The sequence below is a fragment of the Notolepis coatsorum genome, assembly GCF_963971535.1.
Source record: "Notolepis coatsorum genome assembly, chromosome: 13".
NCBI classification, from domain to species: domain Eukaryota; kingdom Metazoa; phylum Chordata; class Actinopteri; order Aulopiformes; family Paralepididae; genus Notolepis; species Notolepis coatsorum.
In genome coordinates, this window is record NC_140177.1 from 92,601,576 (window position 1) to 92,618,707 (window position 17,132).

Consider the following 17,132-nt stretch of genomic DNA (forward strand, 5'->3'; position numbering starts at 1 on the left):
ACCAAAATGGTTAACCCTTTCACTGCGACAATACAGAAGGTTAACCACACGACAAAGTGTTAACCCTTTCACAACCACACTACAGAAGGTTAACCCTTTCACTACCACACTACAGACGGTTAACAGTCTGTAGTGTGGTAGTGAAAGGGTTAACCTTCTGTAGTGTGGTAGTGAAAGGGTTAATCTGTGAAGACACATCAAATGCCAAAATAAACGCATACCTTTGACTCAGAATTGTCTTGTTTTAAGTCATTTGATTACTTCAGATGTATTCATATTTAGACTAGGTCCCCAAAATGAATGGAAGTGAATGAAGAGACAGCGGAAAACAGGGACAGCAAGCAGTGTAGCATGTAGATGATTTTAGATAGAGGTAACACTGCTGAAACATGATAGGTTTTACTAAGTTAGTGAATTCTCCTTGTTAAGGACTTCAGAAAGAGTTTGCATAAGATAAGATAAGATATTCCTTCATTGATCCCCTTGGGGAAATTCAGGAGCATCAAAGCGGTGTTACTACTTAAGCCTCTTTACAAGCCGGTCAATACAGATTTTGTACCATGTCTCATCAGTTTAAAAAATGGAGGGTTATAGTCCATTCACCAGATCTACTGCAGATGGTTATCCCTGCCTATTAAACTCACTGGCAGCCTGCCTAATGCACTTGAATGAATTCCAATAGTGTATCTTGTTTGCTTAGGGCATAGGTGTCAAACTCACGGCCCGCGGGCCAAATCCGGCCCGCCACGTCATTTGATGTGGCCCCCCAAGAGCTCAGGTAAATTTTTTTTTTTTTTTTTTTACATTAATATTGGGTTAAAAAATAGCAGTGTTAAAATAATTGTGGGTTAATGCATTAATAAAGCTTTAACTTTGACAGCCTTAGTTATTACACATTCTTACACATACATGTATGTTGAACATCTGAGGTAACAAAGGAAAAAAGCCAAAAGCACTTACTCCTCAGACATTCTTTGACAATTTTACAGCCCAAAATACAAAAAAGATCCAGGCGGAATAGGTAACACAGGGTTGAAGAAATATTGTCTGAACTGTCAGATGCAAACTGGCTGTGTGACATAACCGAGCATCTCGCTCAATTGAATAAGAAGCTGTAGGGACGCAAACAAGTCCCACCCAAAACTTGACCAATATAGTTGTGAACTGAGACAACCCTTATTTTGTTATTTTTGAGTACAGTTACAGTTGTGTGTTCATGCAGACACATAATAGCAATTTCATTACGAATTGAAAATGGGGGACCCTGATGTAAACGAGTCGAAAGTCTTTCTCTGGTCTGCATCCCCTTAACAATTGTGTGTATTGAGCAGTACTGTACTGTACCCATTCTGCAATCTGTTAATTAAAGTTAATTAAACTATCTTCCATTAGTTGGATGTATGGCCTCTGCAAGGTTGTGTGCAGCCATTTGTTTTTGTAACATCTGCTACATCTGTCCCACGTGTTCTTTGCAGCTCACAGTTGTTAGTTCTGCCCCTCTTGACTGTGACAAAAAGGTTTTGAACAAACTTAATGTCATAGCTTGTATTTGATGATATTCTTCTTTGTTATTTACTTGAATGGTTTGATCATTGATTGGTGGAGTAATATGGGGTTCTGATAAACTAAAATTATTTGTTAAAATAACATAAGCTAACATATATTTTTACATTTATGCAAATGAATATGCAATATGTATAACTTGAATAAGTAATAAATACAGAAACACCATGTTTAACAATATGTAAATGTGTAGCTACATTTATTTTACATCACATTAACATTTATACGGTCTTTGGCCCTTTGAGGGCAACCATAATGCTGATGTGGCCCTCTGTGAAAATGAGTTTGACACCCCTGGCTTAGGGCCTCTGAGCAGTTCCTGTAAGATACCACAAGATAAGAGGACTTAAAATCTTGTATTTTAATTCATATAATATGGAACAACTTCAACCTCCAATATTTCCACAACAACACAGCGAGGTCTTTATTTGATGAAGGGGATGAAAGAACTCCTGCTTCATAAAAAACCTCCAAAATCCAGGGAAAGTCCTGCTGGTTTAGCAGGCAACCGCAAGCTGGCGGCGCCCCTCATATTCCTCCGTTATTCTGCCTGTGTGCAGCAGAGGCTGATGTGGGGAGAAGAGGTGTGAGTTGGACTCAACTCAGGCTTCTTGTGTAACAGCTGAGTGGATGAGTTCCCAGTTCCCAGTGACTGGACACATTTCAGCAAGCTTTATTTGTTGTGCGGTGGATTTTGTACAATGCAGAATTCAATAAAAAACAAGAGAGAAAAAGAGACGATTTGAGAAGCTGTACAAAAACTTCCAAGACATGATCCTCCCCCCCTCCATCATGGCATGACATGCAATCCTAACGGAGATAAGATAGAAATAGAAACGGGTTTGTTCTCTGTTCCCTCTGGCTGTGGTGCCATTGTGCTGTCAAATCAGGAAGATACTATACCAACCACATACTTCAAATTATATGTTCTACTCTCACTCACTCAAGGCAACACCATATGATGATGCCCAGTGCAGGTTTTCAAAATGTTGCAAATAGTAAGAAGTACTGAAGTAGTACATTCTACATTTAAAACCACCCTTACCAACAGCCTTGGTCAAGCCGTATGTCAAGAACCTAGGTGTCATTTTTGATCCACAATTTAAATTTGACAGACAAGTGAACTCAGTGGTAAAGGCATGTTTTTTCCAACTACGCACCATTGCCAAACTCAAAGCCCTTCTCTCCCCTGCAGACATTCAGAGAGTCATCCACGCCTTCATTTAATCTAGATTAGACTACTGCAACTCCCTCTATATAGGCATTAACCAGTCTTCCCTGTCCCGCTTACAACTGGTACAAAACGCTGCTGCCAGACTGTTGACAGGAACCCGCAAGAGAGACCACATCACCCCTGTCCTTGCCTCCCTTCATTGGCTCCCAGTACGCTACAGGATAGATTTTAAGGTTCTCCTATTTGTTTTTAAAGCCCTTAATGGTCACACCCCCTCCTACATCGCAGACCTCCTATCCCCCTATTCCAACACCAGGTCCCTCAGGTCAGCCGATCAGAGGCTCCTGACAGTCCGGAGGTCTAACCTCAAGCTCAGGGGGGGCCGTGCCTTTGCTATCGCAGCCCCTGAACTGTGGAACAGCATCCCCACCTCCATTAGGCTCGCCCCCCCGATAGATGCCTTCAAATCGAGGCTCAAAACCCACTTCTATCTACTAGCCTTTCCGTTCACTGACTCATGCCCTGTTTTCCTATGTGTTTGCCTGTGTGCCCTCCCATAAAACGGAGTGTGATTGTTGTCTATATGTATCTTGTGTATCTACCCTCTGTACAGCACTTTGGTTGACACGCGTCATGTGAAATGTGCTTTATAAATAAATCTGATTGATTGATTGATTGATTTCTCAAAATCATCTATTATGGGTTTTCAATACATTTACCACCACAGCCGACATGCTCGAAAACAGCCTACATGACTCAATGTCTCCCCAACAATATCAGCGTGAGCGTTTCCCACAGGGACACCATTCAGCATCCCCACAATCCCAGGTGACACAGAGCGAGAAGAAAACAGATGGCATGTATTTTCGTCGACAGGGGTTGTTCTACGTCTACAAGCTTGGGACTGCAGGCCCTCGCCCCGTGCTTAACATTCCATCACACCCCAGAAAGACTGCCATGGGTCGTTAACCAGGTTCATTTGGGATTTTTCTTGGGAGGGCTTGTTTGAAATGCCTATCTGCATTACCTGTAGATAGGCAGGTACCTGCGGATCGCGAAAGACTCATCGCTACAGCTTTAGAGCCGTTGACTGGACTGAACTAGCAGGCAGGGGTGCGTTGCTCATGGGATGGGGGTGCACGCCGTGCAACCGGCTGTGCGCAGAAGCACGCGCACGCACATGCACATGTAACGGAGGTCCGTGAGTATATCCACTAGGGCTGGGCGATATGGCCAAAAACGTCTCGGCGTTGCTACCGGCTGGCCGGTCGTTCACACTAACACAATTGGCAAGTGTTAGAGGGTGGGAAAGCCGGTGGGTGGGGATTGGACGTTGTGGACAGTGACTCCTACAGGCCGGTTTGGTGATGCTGGTGCGGCGGAAGCAGGAAGTAGCGGGGGCAGCGTGAGCCTCCCACGCGTTACTCCTCGCCACTGAGAGTTCGAGCTGCTGCGGTGAAAAGATGCGACAGTACCGGAGGGGACACGTGATGCAAGGCTTCTGTTCTCACTACAACCGACCAGTGGGAGGCATAGTCTAGCAACCTTCAAGACAGGGGAGGGAAGAATTGGATAATACGAAATTGGGATGGGAGAAAAATAGAAAAAAATGGGGAGAAAAAGTGGATAAAAAAAGACATTTCTCTAAAAAATCTCCTAGAAAATGTCAAATGAAAAGATAAATTGTTACTTAATCATGTATAAAATGTATCAATCATGCAAGTCTTGGGACCGCCCCTGATCACCAGGTGGGGCTGATATTCAATCCATTTCACTTCCTGTATAAAAATATGTCATTTTTGTGTTGTATTCATGCTTGAAGAAGACCGGAAAGGTCGGTCGAAACGTCGTATCTACTGCCTTTTTGTCAATTAAAACACCTTGGAACAACAAGTGAGTTGCGAGCCCCGCTTTGTCTTCATGATTTTAAGACAGCCACAAGATTAAGAAATGCCCCAAACTGATAAAATAGCCTAACACATTACAAGTCTCTCAATGCCAAAAAAGAAGGACCTGGTGGGGAATACTGCAATCTCAAATGTGTTAATGTCACCCTACATAGCTCCATGTCTACTGGTCATAAAACTGAATGGAAAAAAAGAAAAGCCTTAACTTGTGCAGTAGTCATCACTCGTCAGTCATAGTGGTAGTATTACAGCACTCTTAAGTATGTAGGCAGCGCGATGATGCTCCCCTGGCCTTTAAACAGGCTTTTAGGTTGCTGAAGTTGCCAGTGTGTGGGGGTGTCACACAGGAAGCAAGAATTGAAGATCACAGCAATAACCCAACAGTTATTTCAGGCTACATATATTAGGTTAGAGGAACAAACAAACAAACAAAGAAAAACTTGGGTTGGTCACCCAACAGCTCAGTAGAAAGGGGATTAGGGGAACCCTGCTGTGAGTGATATAAAAGTGTGATCAACTTTGTACACACAATGTCATACAGCATCATCAGCAACAGAACCATGACTACGCTCTCAACTGTACACAGTAACAAAAACTGAGCTGACAAAAATAGGGTATATTCTGATGACGGCTATAACATATAACCTTCCCGCACTGTGCCGGTGTGACCTCTTGCACAAGAAGTTCCCCTTCTATGCCTCTCTCAGCAGCTGGCCTGTTGGAGGTGCGACCCGCCTGGCGCCCGCATTGTGACAGGACAAGATTTACATTAGTAGCAGTATGTCATTGTGACTTAAATTGGTTGCTAGTTAACTGAGAAGCACCAAGGGCAAATGAAAAGCAGTGTGCAAAGTCATGCTTGATCATGTTGCAAGAACATATAATTTAATAGACAATAATACTGCTGGTTCTAATTCTATATGGGCAAGAAGCTGTTCTTAATGCAATATTCCTGATGTCTCTCATCTGTCAATCACACAGAGGACCAGTCAGCCACCCAGTCAGCCAGGCAGGCAGACAGAGACAGAGACAGCCAAATAATAACTAGTCAGGCAGTGAACTAAATTACTTATACTTGGATGGTCACACCTTTTTCGTTGGTTGGGCCCTTTTGATAACATTATTACAGTGACAGTGAGTGACCTATACAAGCTAACATCGGTGCAGCTGTCAGATCCAGTCTTGCTAAAAAGCCTTGAAAATAAACAGCAACCCCTGGATTGAAATATCAGTCACACATTCCCTACATGTGTTAAAATGAGTGAATGGGACCAGTGCTCACTTACCGTTCACTGTGCTGTCTAGAAGTTTACTGTACAAAAAGTGGGCGGCTTCTGCTTGCCTTGGGACCGCTGGGAAGCTAGTTTGTTAGCCAATTCACAAGCAAGCGAGCTAACGTTGCTAACGATAGCAGACACTTAAGACTTAAGAGTCCTCCTTTCAGTCAAGTTGAGAGATCTACGTTAGCTTGCTGCTAGCTGGTTGCTTGGCTAACTAGCACCAACAACAGCAACAAAAAAAGCCTGTGCAGTGCGATGATGTCTAGGAGCAAGTAGACAGAAGAGTTCCAGTTGGTAGCGAGACGGACTCTCGGTATTTTGTACAGGCAGAAAGCTGCTGTCTGTCGACAGTATGACAGCTTGTAGACTTGTAGTAATGCAGAGCAGCTCGGTGACAGCTCCATACAGGAACTACAAAACTCCGGATCCCCCAACAGGAAATTACGTGATTTCTTTTTCTTTTTTTGTTTACTTTTCTGGTCATTATTAAACTGTCTGTGCTGCCATCTAGTGGACGTTTTACTTGTGGGGGTGTTGGGGAAATGTTTCCCCTCTGGTTTGTTTTCAGCCTCTCTCTGGAGCTTAACGGAGTTTCGATTCCTGGCTGACAGGCGCTTGTCGCGGCTCATGCGCATGCGCGCGCTCGGCCAATCAGAGAGGGGTCTGCAGAAATGGAGCTACGAAAAGTAGAGACGCGGTTGGCGTACAATGAAGGGTGGAAAGTAATTAAGTACTTTTACTCAGGTTCTGTACTTGAGTACAGATTTGAGGTAACTAAACAGAAGTATTCCAATTTAGGAAACGTTTGGCCCTACACATTTCTTCCGACACTTGCCCGTTAGTGATACACGTTTATATAAGATCATGACCATTCCAAGTTCAAGCAAGCCAACTGTTGGAGGAAGCAATAAGATCCAGCCTAATTGACGATCAATATGTTCAACCTTGGTTGGCGGTTCATTCATTGAGGGTGCACCAAGAAAAAATATAGAAGTGTACTTTTACATAAGAATTTAAAATATATATAATGTCAATGCCTGTGTTGTATTGAAAGACAACAAAACCAATGAATTAACCATCTTTTTTTATTCGTTTCCATCGCATCGCTAGCAAAAGCACATTTCTTATAGAGATCACATACACCTTAAAGAGTGATTTACATCAATTGTTCTCTCAAATGTAAAAAAATTAGCGAAAGTATTTCCATCTTCTAAATAACCCCAACACAGAGTTCTACACCAAGGGAAAGAGCATGTGCCTTTCAAACAATTACATCACAAGTCATCAGAAAACATGACCAGTAACTCAGAAGGACAACCTCTGACATACTGAATACTTCTGATCATTTTCCAGCCTTTTAAGGCATTAATTATTCTGATACTCAGATTATATTCTGATTACACACACACACAGTATTGACCAAATTATGGGATTATTCACAATCAAAAGTCTTAAGAATCGGCAAGAAATTAGTCTGTAGAAAAAAGGGAAAGGGTGGGGAAAAAAGATTGATGAAACAAGATGGCGTTAAATAACCACAAAATTAAGGTGAATAAATAAAATGGCTTTCTACAATGTGCCACTAGTCCCTACTGGTTCTTATTGGTCCTTACCATTGTTACCATTGTTATCTTGGCATGAGGGTTTTGTTGGCTGTGATTCGTGATTCAAGACTTGCTGTATTGCTGAACCAAATTTCAGTCCAACTAAAAAAGGCATTTGGTCATTTTACAAAACAAAAACTGGAACCAGAAATCGACAATAGAGTAAAGGAGGGGGAGGGGGGGGATTACAGCACACAAAAAGATTAACAAGAAAACTGCTGTGGAAAAATGTAATGACACTTCCCCTAAAACACCGCAACCAAGAAGATTTAGGAAATTATTTCACGAGATGAGCCGACTTGCCTGAGATTGAAAGAGCGGTCACACCTAATGGAATGTAGCGTGTATGGCTTTGGATCTGGGTGCTGGGAGGAAGTGTCACCTCGTCACTTTAAGGCACATAGTAGAACAGAATGGCCTGAACGTGACGGAACGTACAGAAGAAGAAGAAGAGAAAAAATTAAAAAGTGATAAAAACAGAAAAGGAGGGTGAAATAAAAACAGGAAGAGACGAGAAAATGGGAACAAGACGTCACTAAAAGTGCAAGACAGTGGCTCGTCGTTCTTGGCCTCGCTTTGTGCAACGGGAGAAGACTGAGGATGTTGAGTGGCAGGGGGAAGGAGGGATGTCGTCATCAGCATCGCGTGTGGGAGAGAGGTGATTGGTCGTTGGTCAGACGGAAGGACGGACAGGTTACCTAGCGGAATGGACAGTCTGGGGTCAGGGTCAAAGGTCATCCTTACATGCCCATCCGGATGCTCTGGATGATTTGGAAGATTGCTGTGGGAGGAGAGAGGAGAAGAATGATTACATACAGTGTCTAGTTTATAATTTATTTTCTTTGCATCCTTTTTTTTTTTATAAAATAAAAGGAATCCCCATATATCACACACAGGAAAATGCCAACATTTAGTCACGGACCCGTCCTTGATTTACGATTTGAATTTAATTAAACCTGCTGGTGCTCAGAATGAACATCACTCTCCATTTAGCCTTTCTTTCTCGTTTAAAAAAAGGTGATATAGATTAAAGTAAAAAATATATATATAACAATACATTCAGAGCTTTTAGAAAGGTGCAGAATAAAAGTATTGCTTTTCCCCCGAAACAATTATTGATTAATGAATTTATAATTTTTTAAATGTTTGCAGGTCCAAAATAAATGTTGTCGTTTACATGTTGTGTGCATGAATCCCCTCCCTACTTCCCATTTCCCCTCATGGAATGCACCTGGATAAATAACGTGCTGGTGCTCTAGTGCGACATCTTGTGGCTGAATGTTATCTATAGCACCTTTAAATATAAAGTGTTATTTATATTTTCTTCCCACCATTATTGCCATTATTGTGCATATTGGTAGAGTGTAACGGGAGGTGTATCTCCTGGAGATCCAGTGCTAGAAAACACCTCGACTCAAAGAACACGCATGCTTACATATCGTTGTTGGATTTTCCCCTCCGCTTTCAATACGATCAATCCCCTCAAACTCGTCCATAAACTCTCAGACATGATGCACGCTGACCCTGCCACCGGTCTCTGGATAGGGAGCTTCGTGTTGAATAGGGTGATGGTGAACAATCTTACACCCGGCCCTCTCACCCTCAACGCCAGCATCCCTCAAAACTGTGTCCTCTCTCTCGTGGTTCCTTTCTCTGTACACCGATCATCCGACATCCAAAGTGAACTTATTTGAATACGCAGACGACACTAATAACTGGACTCGTCACCAATGATAAAGAGACCCAGCATCGCACTGTGGTGACCCAGGCACCTGAAGAAAATCACCTCCTGCTCAGCTCAGCCAAGACCAGGGAAATAATCATTCCAGCATCTGAAAGACAATAAACCCCTATTCATATGGACGGCTATCCCATCACCATAGCAGGGTCTTTCAAATTCCTTCCTCGCATCAATAACTCAAATGGAATACTCACGCAGACCACCTCATCAGCAAAGCACAACACCTGTATTCCCTCAGACAGTTCAAAACAAATATGGGGTTAAAACTCCAGTTCTTGGGGAGCTCCAGTAGCTCACCGCGTACCTCGGACGCTATTTCGGCGTCGGGGACAACCGTGCGCGTCACGGATCTGGGGTACACGAGTTCGACTCCCGGACTCGCCGTATTTTCTCAGTGTCTTTCCCCCGATCTATACCCCATTCAACCTGTTTCTGTCGGTCATGCTTGACCAGAAAAAGCGATAAACGCTAAAAGAACCAGCTGACTGGTCAAAGTATATAAAAAAAAAAAAAAAAAAAAAACTCCAGTTCTTCACAGCCATCATTCAGGGTCTTCTATCGCTGATGGAGAGGCGCAGCAAACACTGGTATTTGTTCATTTGTAAGGCTCTTATTGGTAAGCTACCTCCTTAAACTACATAATTATTGGAATGGAATTTTGGAACCTATGGAACCCATTCTAGTGACTGGCTGGTCCTTAAGGTCCCTCAAGTTTGTACGAAACAGGGTAAATGTGCATTTTGCTATGATGCTCCTCCTAGCTCATGGAATGACCTACAACAGTCCTTGAGATTCTCCCCTTTGTTGCAGAGTTTAAAACCTTGATCTCCAACCTTTGTCAATCAAGGTGTACATGTTTTAATTGATTATTATCCTTACTTGTCTGTAAGTGACTGTAAATAAGGGAAACCTCAGTTGCCTTTAGAGTTTAAATAACGGCATCATCTCTGACCCCTCTCATCCGGCCCACCCTCTACTCCAGCCCTCTGGGAGGCACTATAGGACATCATCTACCAGATGCTTATGTCCGTCTATGCCACCAGTGCTATATATATATATATATAATCTGTACCGAAACTGAATTCCTCTGGCCTTGGCTGAGTGCCTAATAAAGTATCTATCACTATTTATTATGTGGTCAGAGTGGTACTCAGACACTAGTCTTGATTTACTAAGATACTTTGTGACAAATAGCAATTTTTGAAAATGTATGCGTGTATTTTGAAGTGGTATGCAAGAAGACACATTCTGCATAACAGTACGGTTCTTGCTTTGCTTACCAAGACACTTTGTGCCAAATACATTTTGATTCACCATCTAGAATACAGCTACCTCAGAGTTCGAGGAAAGTTCAGTCCCCCTCCCACTCCCCAAAAAAAGAGCAAAACCGATTGGCTCTGAACGTCAGGCCTCTCTCGCCGACATCAGCAATCTCATTGTGGTTACAGGGGGAGCAGGGGGAGGGAAATAGTTGACCGCAAAGTTCCACTGAAATCATTTGCCCTTTCTCTCTCCGTCTCTTACTTTAAAAAAAAAAACATGATTACTGCCTACTTCCCTCATTTCCTTCAAGGCAGTAAGGTGAGCAATGGGATTGCTCCGTTCTTCTCCCATGGCGAGTAATGTAATTGCTCCGCTCAAGCAGGGAATCTGTGATCCTTGTTGCCAGACCACACAGAAAGTGCCGAACACCAAAACACTGGACTGTGACAAACAACTGGAAAGAAGGGAGGGTAGAGCCAATTATGTCAACGTAGACCAAGCAGGACAAACAAGAGGTGCCATATGACCCAGAGTAAGTAACCTTGTCTACAGAGGGCTTTTTGCCCCTGTGAATAGGCTCAGGTGGGGTGGGGTGGAGGGGGAAATCTGGTATATGTATGATATCAAAACCTTCCATTAGAGAAAGAAAACTCAAACATGTTAATTATGATTTGCCATTAGTTTATAATAACATAAACCTCTCTTTCTTTTCCTTATGAGTCAAGTTATCTCTTCTTTTATTTTTGCACATGTAAATCACTATTTCCAAGACTGAACGTTGAGTAAAGGCAACTTCACATCACCAGCCTCATGTAATGTCCTACTCTCATCTGACCTGAGATGAAAGAGAGAAAAAAACACTTGAACAAAACCCAGTGAAAAGCTGTGCTGGTGAAGTACTTCAGATCAAAACCCATGTCCTTCTCCAAAACTGAGCTGCGGCGGGCGAGAGAGCATTGGAAAGCAAACAAAGAGAGAGAGAGAAACAGACACGTGTACCTAAAGAGATTAGGTCTACCAACAAGGATAAGACCCCCCCCCCCCCCCAGGCAGCGCTGGTGGCAAACGGTCTTGTTCCACTCTACTCCCCACTGACTAGTGTTTGTTTGTTGGGTGTTTGTTTGTTGGGTGTTTGTATGCAGTTATATGGGGTCTTAACCGAACAAACTCCCGTTATTTTACTGGGTAGCATGTGTGCCCCTGCACGTGTGTGGAGTTGTACAGGACCTTGCTCTAAAATACTGCCTGCCCACTCCCTAGAGAGAGAGAGTGTGTGTGTGAGTGTGTGTGCATGCCTGCATGTGTAGGCTGCGCCTGAGATAAGGTTGTGCACTCATTAAGAGTGATAAGTTGCTCTCTACTTGTCCAATTCTGTTCCACACAAGGTCACAGCTACAGATAGCAGCAGCACCTGTGGGACTGAAGCTACCCGCCATGTGCAGCAAGTACACAGAAAGAGATGGTGCGTATCAATACCACACACACACTTCTACAAGACTCATCATTACGGATGTTTTGATCTTTAGGCTACACCTCTGAAGTGATGCATGCACATGCACACACAAAAAACGTTTGCGGACCAAGTACAAGTGTGAGTAATTTGCTTCATATTGAACATGTCTGACGGCCACTAGTAAATTATGTGGGAAAACATTCTTATACAGACAGTTTACATGATTAACTTTTAATCTAATCAAATGCAACATTTTATTTTCTAATGTACATTAACCTAATCCTTGGGGCCTTTGCCAATACTGAGTGTATGTATTTCAGTCTGGTATTGGTGCAACCTCTACACCACCGCCACCCTGCCTTCATCTACAAACACGATAAGGCCGTCGCCGATTACCATGGTTTTGAGCTTCGAAGCTTCAGGAGCAATTCCCACCTGCAAAGTTTCAATGTGGCAGGTAGACGAGACCTATGGGGTAGACGACTATGTCCTCGTCTGAGAAGAGTGGATTTTCTAAATTAATGTAGGATTTATATTTCTAGAAAGGTATCACTTATGCCGATGTGGGCTAATCTTTGTAGTAAAATCAAACAACAACAAAGCATGCAAATCTTAATTTTTGCCATGGATTACCACAGCAACAACTGAAGCTTTGAAGCCTCTAAATGAAGCATTCCTAAAGAGGATCGTTGAGGATTGTTCCCTAAAAGAGGATCATTGAGGATGTTCCCAAATTCAATCCAAGTTTCAAGTTTCTTTAATAGTGGTCATACAGAAGTACAGAATACTTTTATACAAAATGCTTCATACTGTTACGCTCCAGAGACTGTGTTAGACAAGATAAGTATGAAATAAAATAGTATAGCATGTAAAATAGAAGTAAAAATAGAGGTCACAGTGTTCAGTAATCAGTATAGACATATGTACAATGTTCGATGCAGAATAGAAGTAACCGAGTTACCATACAATATACTATGCAATGTACTAATATACAATACTATATAGTGCAGAGCAGAAATGGGATGAGGTACAATTTAGGTACAATTTACAGTAAGGTGTACGAGTTGTAGTGCAAATCCTTTACCAATAAATATAAAGTGTAAAGTGTGTTTAGGTGTTCTAAAGTGTGTAAAGTGGGTGCTGCAGTGAGTTGTTTGTTTAAAGTGAGTGTGTGCGTGTGGATGTGTGTGCTGTGTGCATTTGATGGTTGTTGCATAGTGTTTATTGTTCGTTGAGCAGCCTGATGGCCTGGGGATAGAAGCTTCTTCTGAGTCTTTCTGTGCTCGCCTTAAGACTCCGGTATCGCTTGCCTGACCGCAGCAGTTCAAAGAGGCAGTTGTTCGGGTGGCTGGAGTCCTTGATGATTCTCTTAGCCTTCCCCCTGCACCGCTTGTTGTAAATGTTCTAGAGAGTGGGAAGCCCCCCTCCAATTGTGCGTTCGGCTGAACGTGTCACTCTTTGTAGTCTGCTACGGTCTTGTGCAGTGCTATTCCCAAACCAGGAGGTGATGTTGCCAGTTAGGATGCTCTCGATTGTACATGAGTAGAAGTTCCTAAGGATCTTCTGACTGACTTGGAACTTCCTTAGGCGCCTGAGGAAGTAGAGGCGTTGTCGTGCCTTCTTCACAACACTGTCAATGTGTGTGGTCCATGTCAAGTCCTCGGATATGTGGGCTCCGAGGTACTTGAAACTGTTCACTCTCTCAACCGGTGCCCCGTCGATGCTGAGGGGGCTGTAGTCCTTGACCCCCGACCTCCTGAAGTCCACAATCATCTCTTTTGTTTTGCTGACGTTCAGGGAGAGGCAGTTCTCCTGACACCACTGTGACAGATTATCTACCTCTTCCAGGTAGGCCCTCTCGTCGTTGGCAGAGATCAGGCCCACCACTACTGTGTCAAAAGCAAATTTGATGATTGTGTTGTTGTTCCGCTGTGCCACGCAGTCATGTGAGTACAGGGAGTAGAGGAGGGGGCTCAGAACACAGCCCTGGGGGGCCCCTATGTTGAGCGTGATGGATGAGGAGGTGCAGTTGCCTGCTCTTACCACCTGGTGTCTGCCCGTCAGGAAGTCCAAGACCCACTGGCAGAGGTCATAGTTCAAGCCCAGGTCCCTGAGCTTGGCTATGAGTTTGGAGGAGACTATGGTATTGAATGCTGAGCTGTAGTCAATGATCAGCATTCTCACATAGTTCCCCTGCCTCTTGTCCAGGTGTGATGCTGCTGTGTGTAGCACATGGGCTATGGCATCCTCCGTGGATCTGTTAGGGCGGTATGCAAATTGCAGGGGGTCCAGGTTGATGGGGAGGGAGGAACAGATGTAGCCCTTCACTAGCTTCTCAAAGCACTTCATGGCTATGGAGGCGAGGGCTACAGGGCGGTAGTCGTTGAGGCAAGCGGGCGTAGATTTTTTTGGGTACAGGGATGATGGTGGACTTCTTCAGACAGGTGGGGATGACAGCCTGTTCTAAGGACAGGTTAAAGATGTCAGTGAATACCAGGGCCAGTTGGTCGGCACAGACTTTTAGGACGCGGCCGGAGATGCCGTCCGGTCCTGCTGCCTTCCTGATATTCACTTTTTTTAAAGGTCCGCCTCACCTCATGCTCTGTTACCCTGAACAATGAGTCTCCATCAGCAGATCCCACCCCCCCCCCCCCCCCCCCATTGCCGTGGCTTGTAGGCTGGTGTTATTCACAGCCTCAAACCTCGCATAGAAGGTATTGAGCTCATTTGCTAAGGAGATGTTCAGTTTGAGGGAGGTGCCTTTGTAATCTGTCATTGTTCTGAGGCCCTGCCACATACCTCTAGAGTCAGCCTGTTCAAACTGAAGTTCAACTTTATCCCTTTATTATTATTTTTTTTATATAATCGCTTCTTACATTTTCAAATCGATGCAGTTGAATCGTCACCTTAGGATCGATGCATTGTTACACCCCTACTCGCTACACTACATTTATCTACAGAGAAGACCACAGAAGACGTTCCTGTAATTGCCCTGACCGCTCTGTTCAAATAGGTTCAAACTGCTGTTCCTAAACTGAAAAAAAAAGTTAAGAGCATGGATCTGTGGAAATAACTGGAAAAGCCTACTTTGAATAAGGGCTGGGCGATATTGCCAGAATATCATATCACAATATTTCCCTTAGTTGAGACGGTATAATATATAAAAGGTATTAGTTTTGCAGTAAAAATAAAAATGTGATTGTCTTTATCTTGCAATACAATATTGTCATGGTGCCGTTTCATCATCTATTTTATTTTATACATGATACCGTTGTATTCATGATGGTATACCTTTCAGCCCTACTTTGAATATCTTATAGAACATAGGACACGTAGTCCTATCTCTGTTTACTATGCAGCATGAACACATTTCAGGAGCATATGCTAGAGACATGCCGGCACGACCCTGTGAGCACAGACAGTCTTCTAATCTAAGCAAAAGACTGAGCACTACTGACCAATCTACACGTCGCATCCCTCAACCCAAAGGGAGATGTAAAAGAAATGCATGGGACAGGACAAGGGCAGCTAGTGAATTCGGGCTTAAAAATGCTGATAATATTGGTGTGCTTTAGTGAAAGAGCTTTTTATGCTTTTTATACATGAAGACACACATTATCATCTTGCTCAAGTCCAACTCTGTACTATTTAAAGTGGCCCCGTCTGGTCCTTTGAGTCACACGTTACAACAATGCAGTTCTAAAAGAAAAACACACAGGTCACATGCAGAACTGGTGCAGGGCAAGCTTAGTACACGAATACTGCCTGGTGGGGCTGTTGGCGTTGATTGACTGTTGATGAAGCTCTTTAACACTGAGAACCCACAGGTTCCCCTGTTATTTGTGGTGACATGGGAAGTCAGGTAGCAGAAATGTGTACAAACACAAAGCTAAACAAGGAAACACTATTCTACTTTCGTATATGAAAAGAATATCATGAATCAATATGTGGTAAAGCCACAGGGCGTCTATGATAAATATGTTAATGAATGAGGAGACAGTGGATGGAATAGCAACATGTTTGATCATCCCTGGTATTCAACAGACAAGACAAGTTGTCTTAGACAACTCACCGGACCCGCACACAACGAAGATAAATAGGGCCAGAAGCCATGGTCCCACCGCCACTTTGTCCTCTTGAACGCCTCTCTGCAACACGCACACACATACGCGCGCGCGCACACACACACACACACACACACACACACGACAGTGGTGGCAGATTTGACAGGGCGTTAGAGTTGTGGTAGGAAAAACTGATTGCTCAACAATACTGATCACTGTTGACTTGTTAAATTACGAATACGATTAGCATATTTAAAATAATCGTTAAATTAGCTAACAATAGTCGAATTAACAAACCAAAATAACGCCCACAAATACTATCCATATTAGCCCAGATGTGCACGTTTTTAGCTTATTATTGCACATTCAAAAAAATAAGAGATGATAAACGTTACCGTGGATTTGGCTACGTTGCCTCTTTGCGTGATGTTTTTGCTGTGTTTCTCGTTCGCCATGCGGATTCTCTGTTTTGCGACCATCTTTGTAATGTAATGCAATAGCTTTGCTTTGAAGGAAAAGTTGGTCAGATTTAGTTGTAAGATGGTTAATTATGTACAGTCCTCCTCAACTAAGGTTAGCTCTGGGTGGTGCTTCTCTGAAAAAGACAGCGATGGGCAGAAGAATAAAAATCAGCGCAAATGCTATGCTACGTATACAATTTTAAGCACCGCCCACACCAGAACTACGTCACGAACGTAACTTCTCCTTCTTCTTCTTCTTCTTCTTCTTCTTCAATGGGTTTAATGGCGGGTCGCGACCACAAAAGGCGCATACCGCCACCTACTGTACATCCCAGCAACTGGGCAGATTAGATTCCATCAGAAAGGGTCCAGCTGCAGCCCTGGAGATTGTTCCAGATTGAGCAACTTCCGCCCGGTCCCACGACATTTCTCCCGGGACAGGACAATGTGCGCTGATTGGCGGAAAGTACGGAAGTATCTCGAAGTACGTCTGACGTTGAACGTCAAAATGAACGCATAAAATAAACTAAAATGTTAAAACCCATTTAGACTGTTTCTCATTCCTGTACTGTTGTTTATACTCTTTGATTGACTGATTGATTGAAAACTTTATTAACAGATT

The 17,132-nt window shown here is 43.3% G+C and overlaps 2 protein-coding genes across 3 annotated transcripts in view; both read right to left on the reverse strand.

Annotated features, from left to right (window-relative positions):
- pcyt1aa (phosphate cytidylyltransferase 1A, choline a) overlaps positions 1-6,232 on the reverse strand; it is a 106,493-nt gene extending 100,261 nt beyond the window's left edge. For both annotated transcript variants that reach the window (XM_084327529.1, XM_084327528.1), the window contains exon 1: positions 5,931-6,232. The gene's annotated coding sequence lies outside the window, so the exon portion shown is untranslated. The remainder of the gene's footprint in view (positions 1-5,930) is intronic.
- A 761-nt stretch (positions 6,233-6,993) lies between these two features.
- Positions 6,994-16,714, reverse strand: LOC311239126 (stress-associated endoplasmic reticulum protein 1). Its single transcript, XM_084327379.1, has 3 exons — positions 16,445-16,714; positions 16,058-16,133; positions 6,994-8,309 (listed from the first exon to the last, which is right to left on the reverse strand). Exons 1-3 carry the CDS (start codon positions 16,526-16,528, stop codon positions 8,269-8,271), a joined length of 201 nt encoding a protein of 66 aa, XP_084183505.1. The 5' UTR covers positions 16,529-16,714; the 3' UTR covers positions 6,994-8,268.
- Positions 16,715-17,132: the final 418 nt, after the last annotated feature.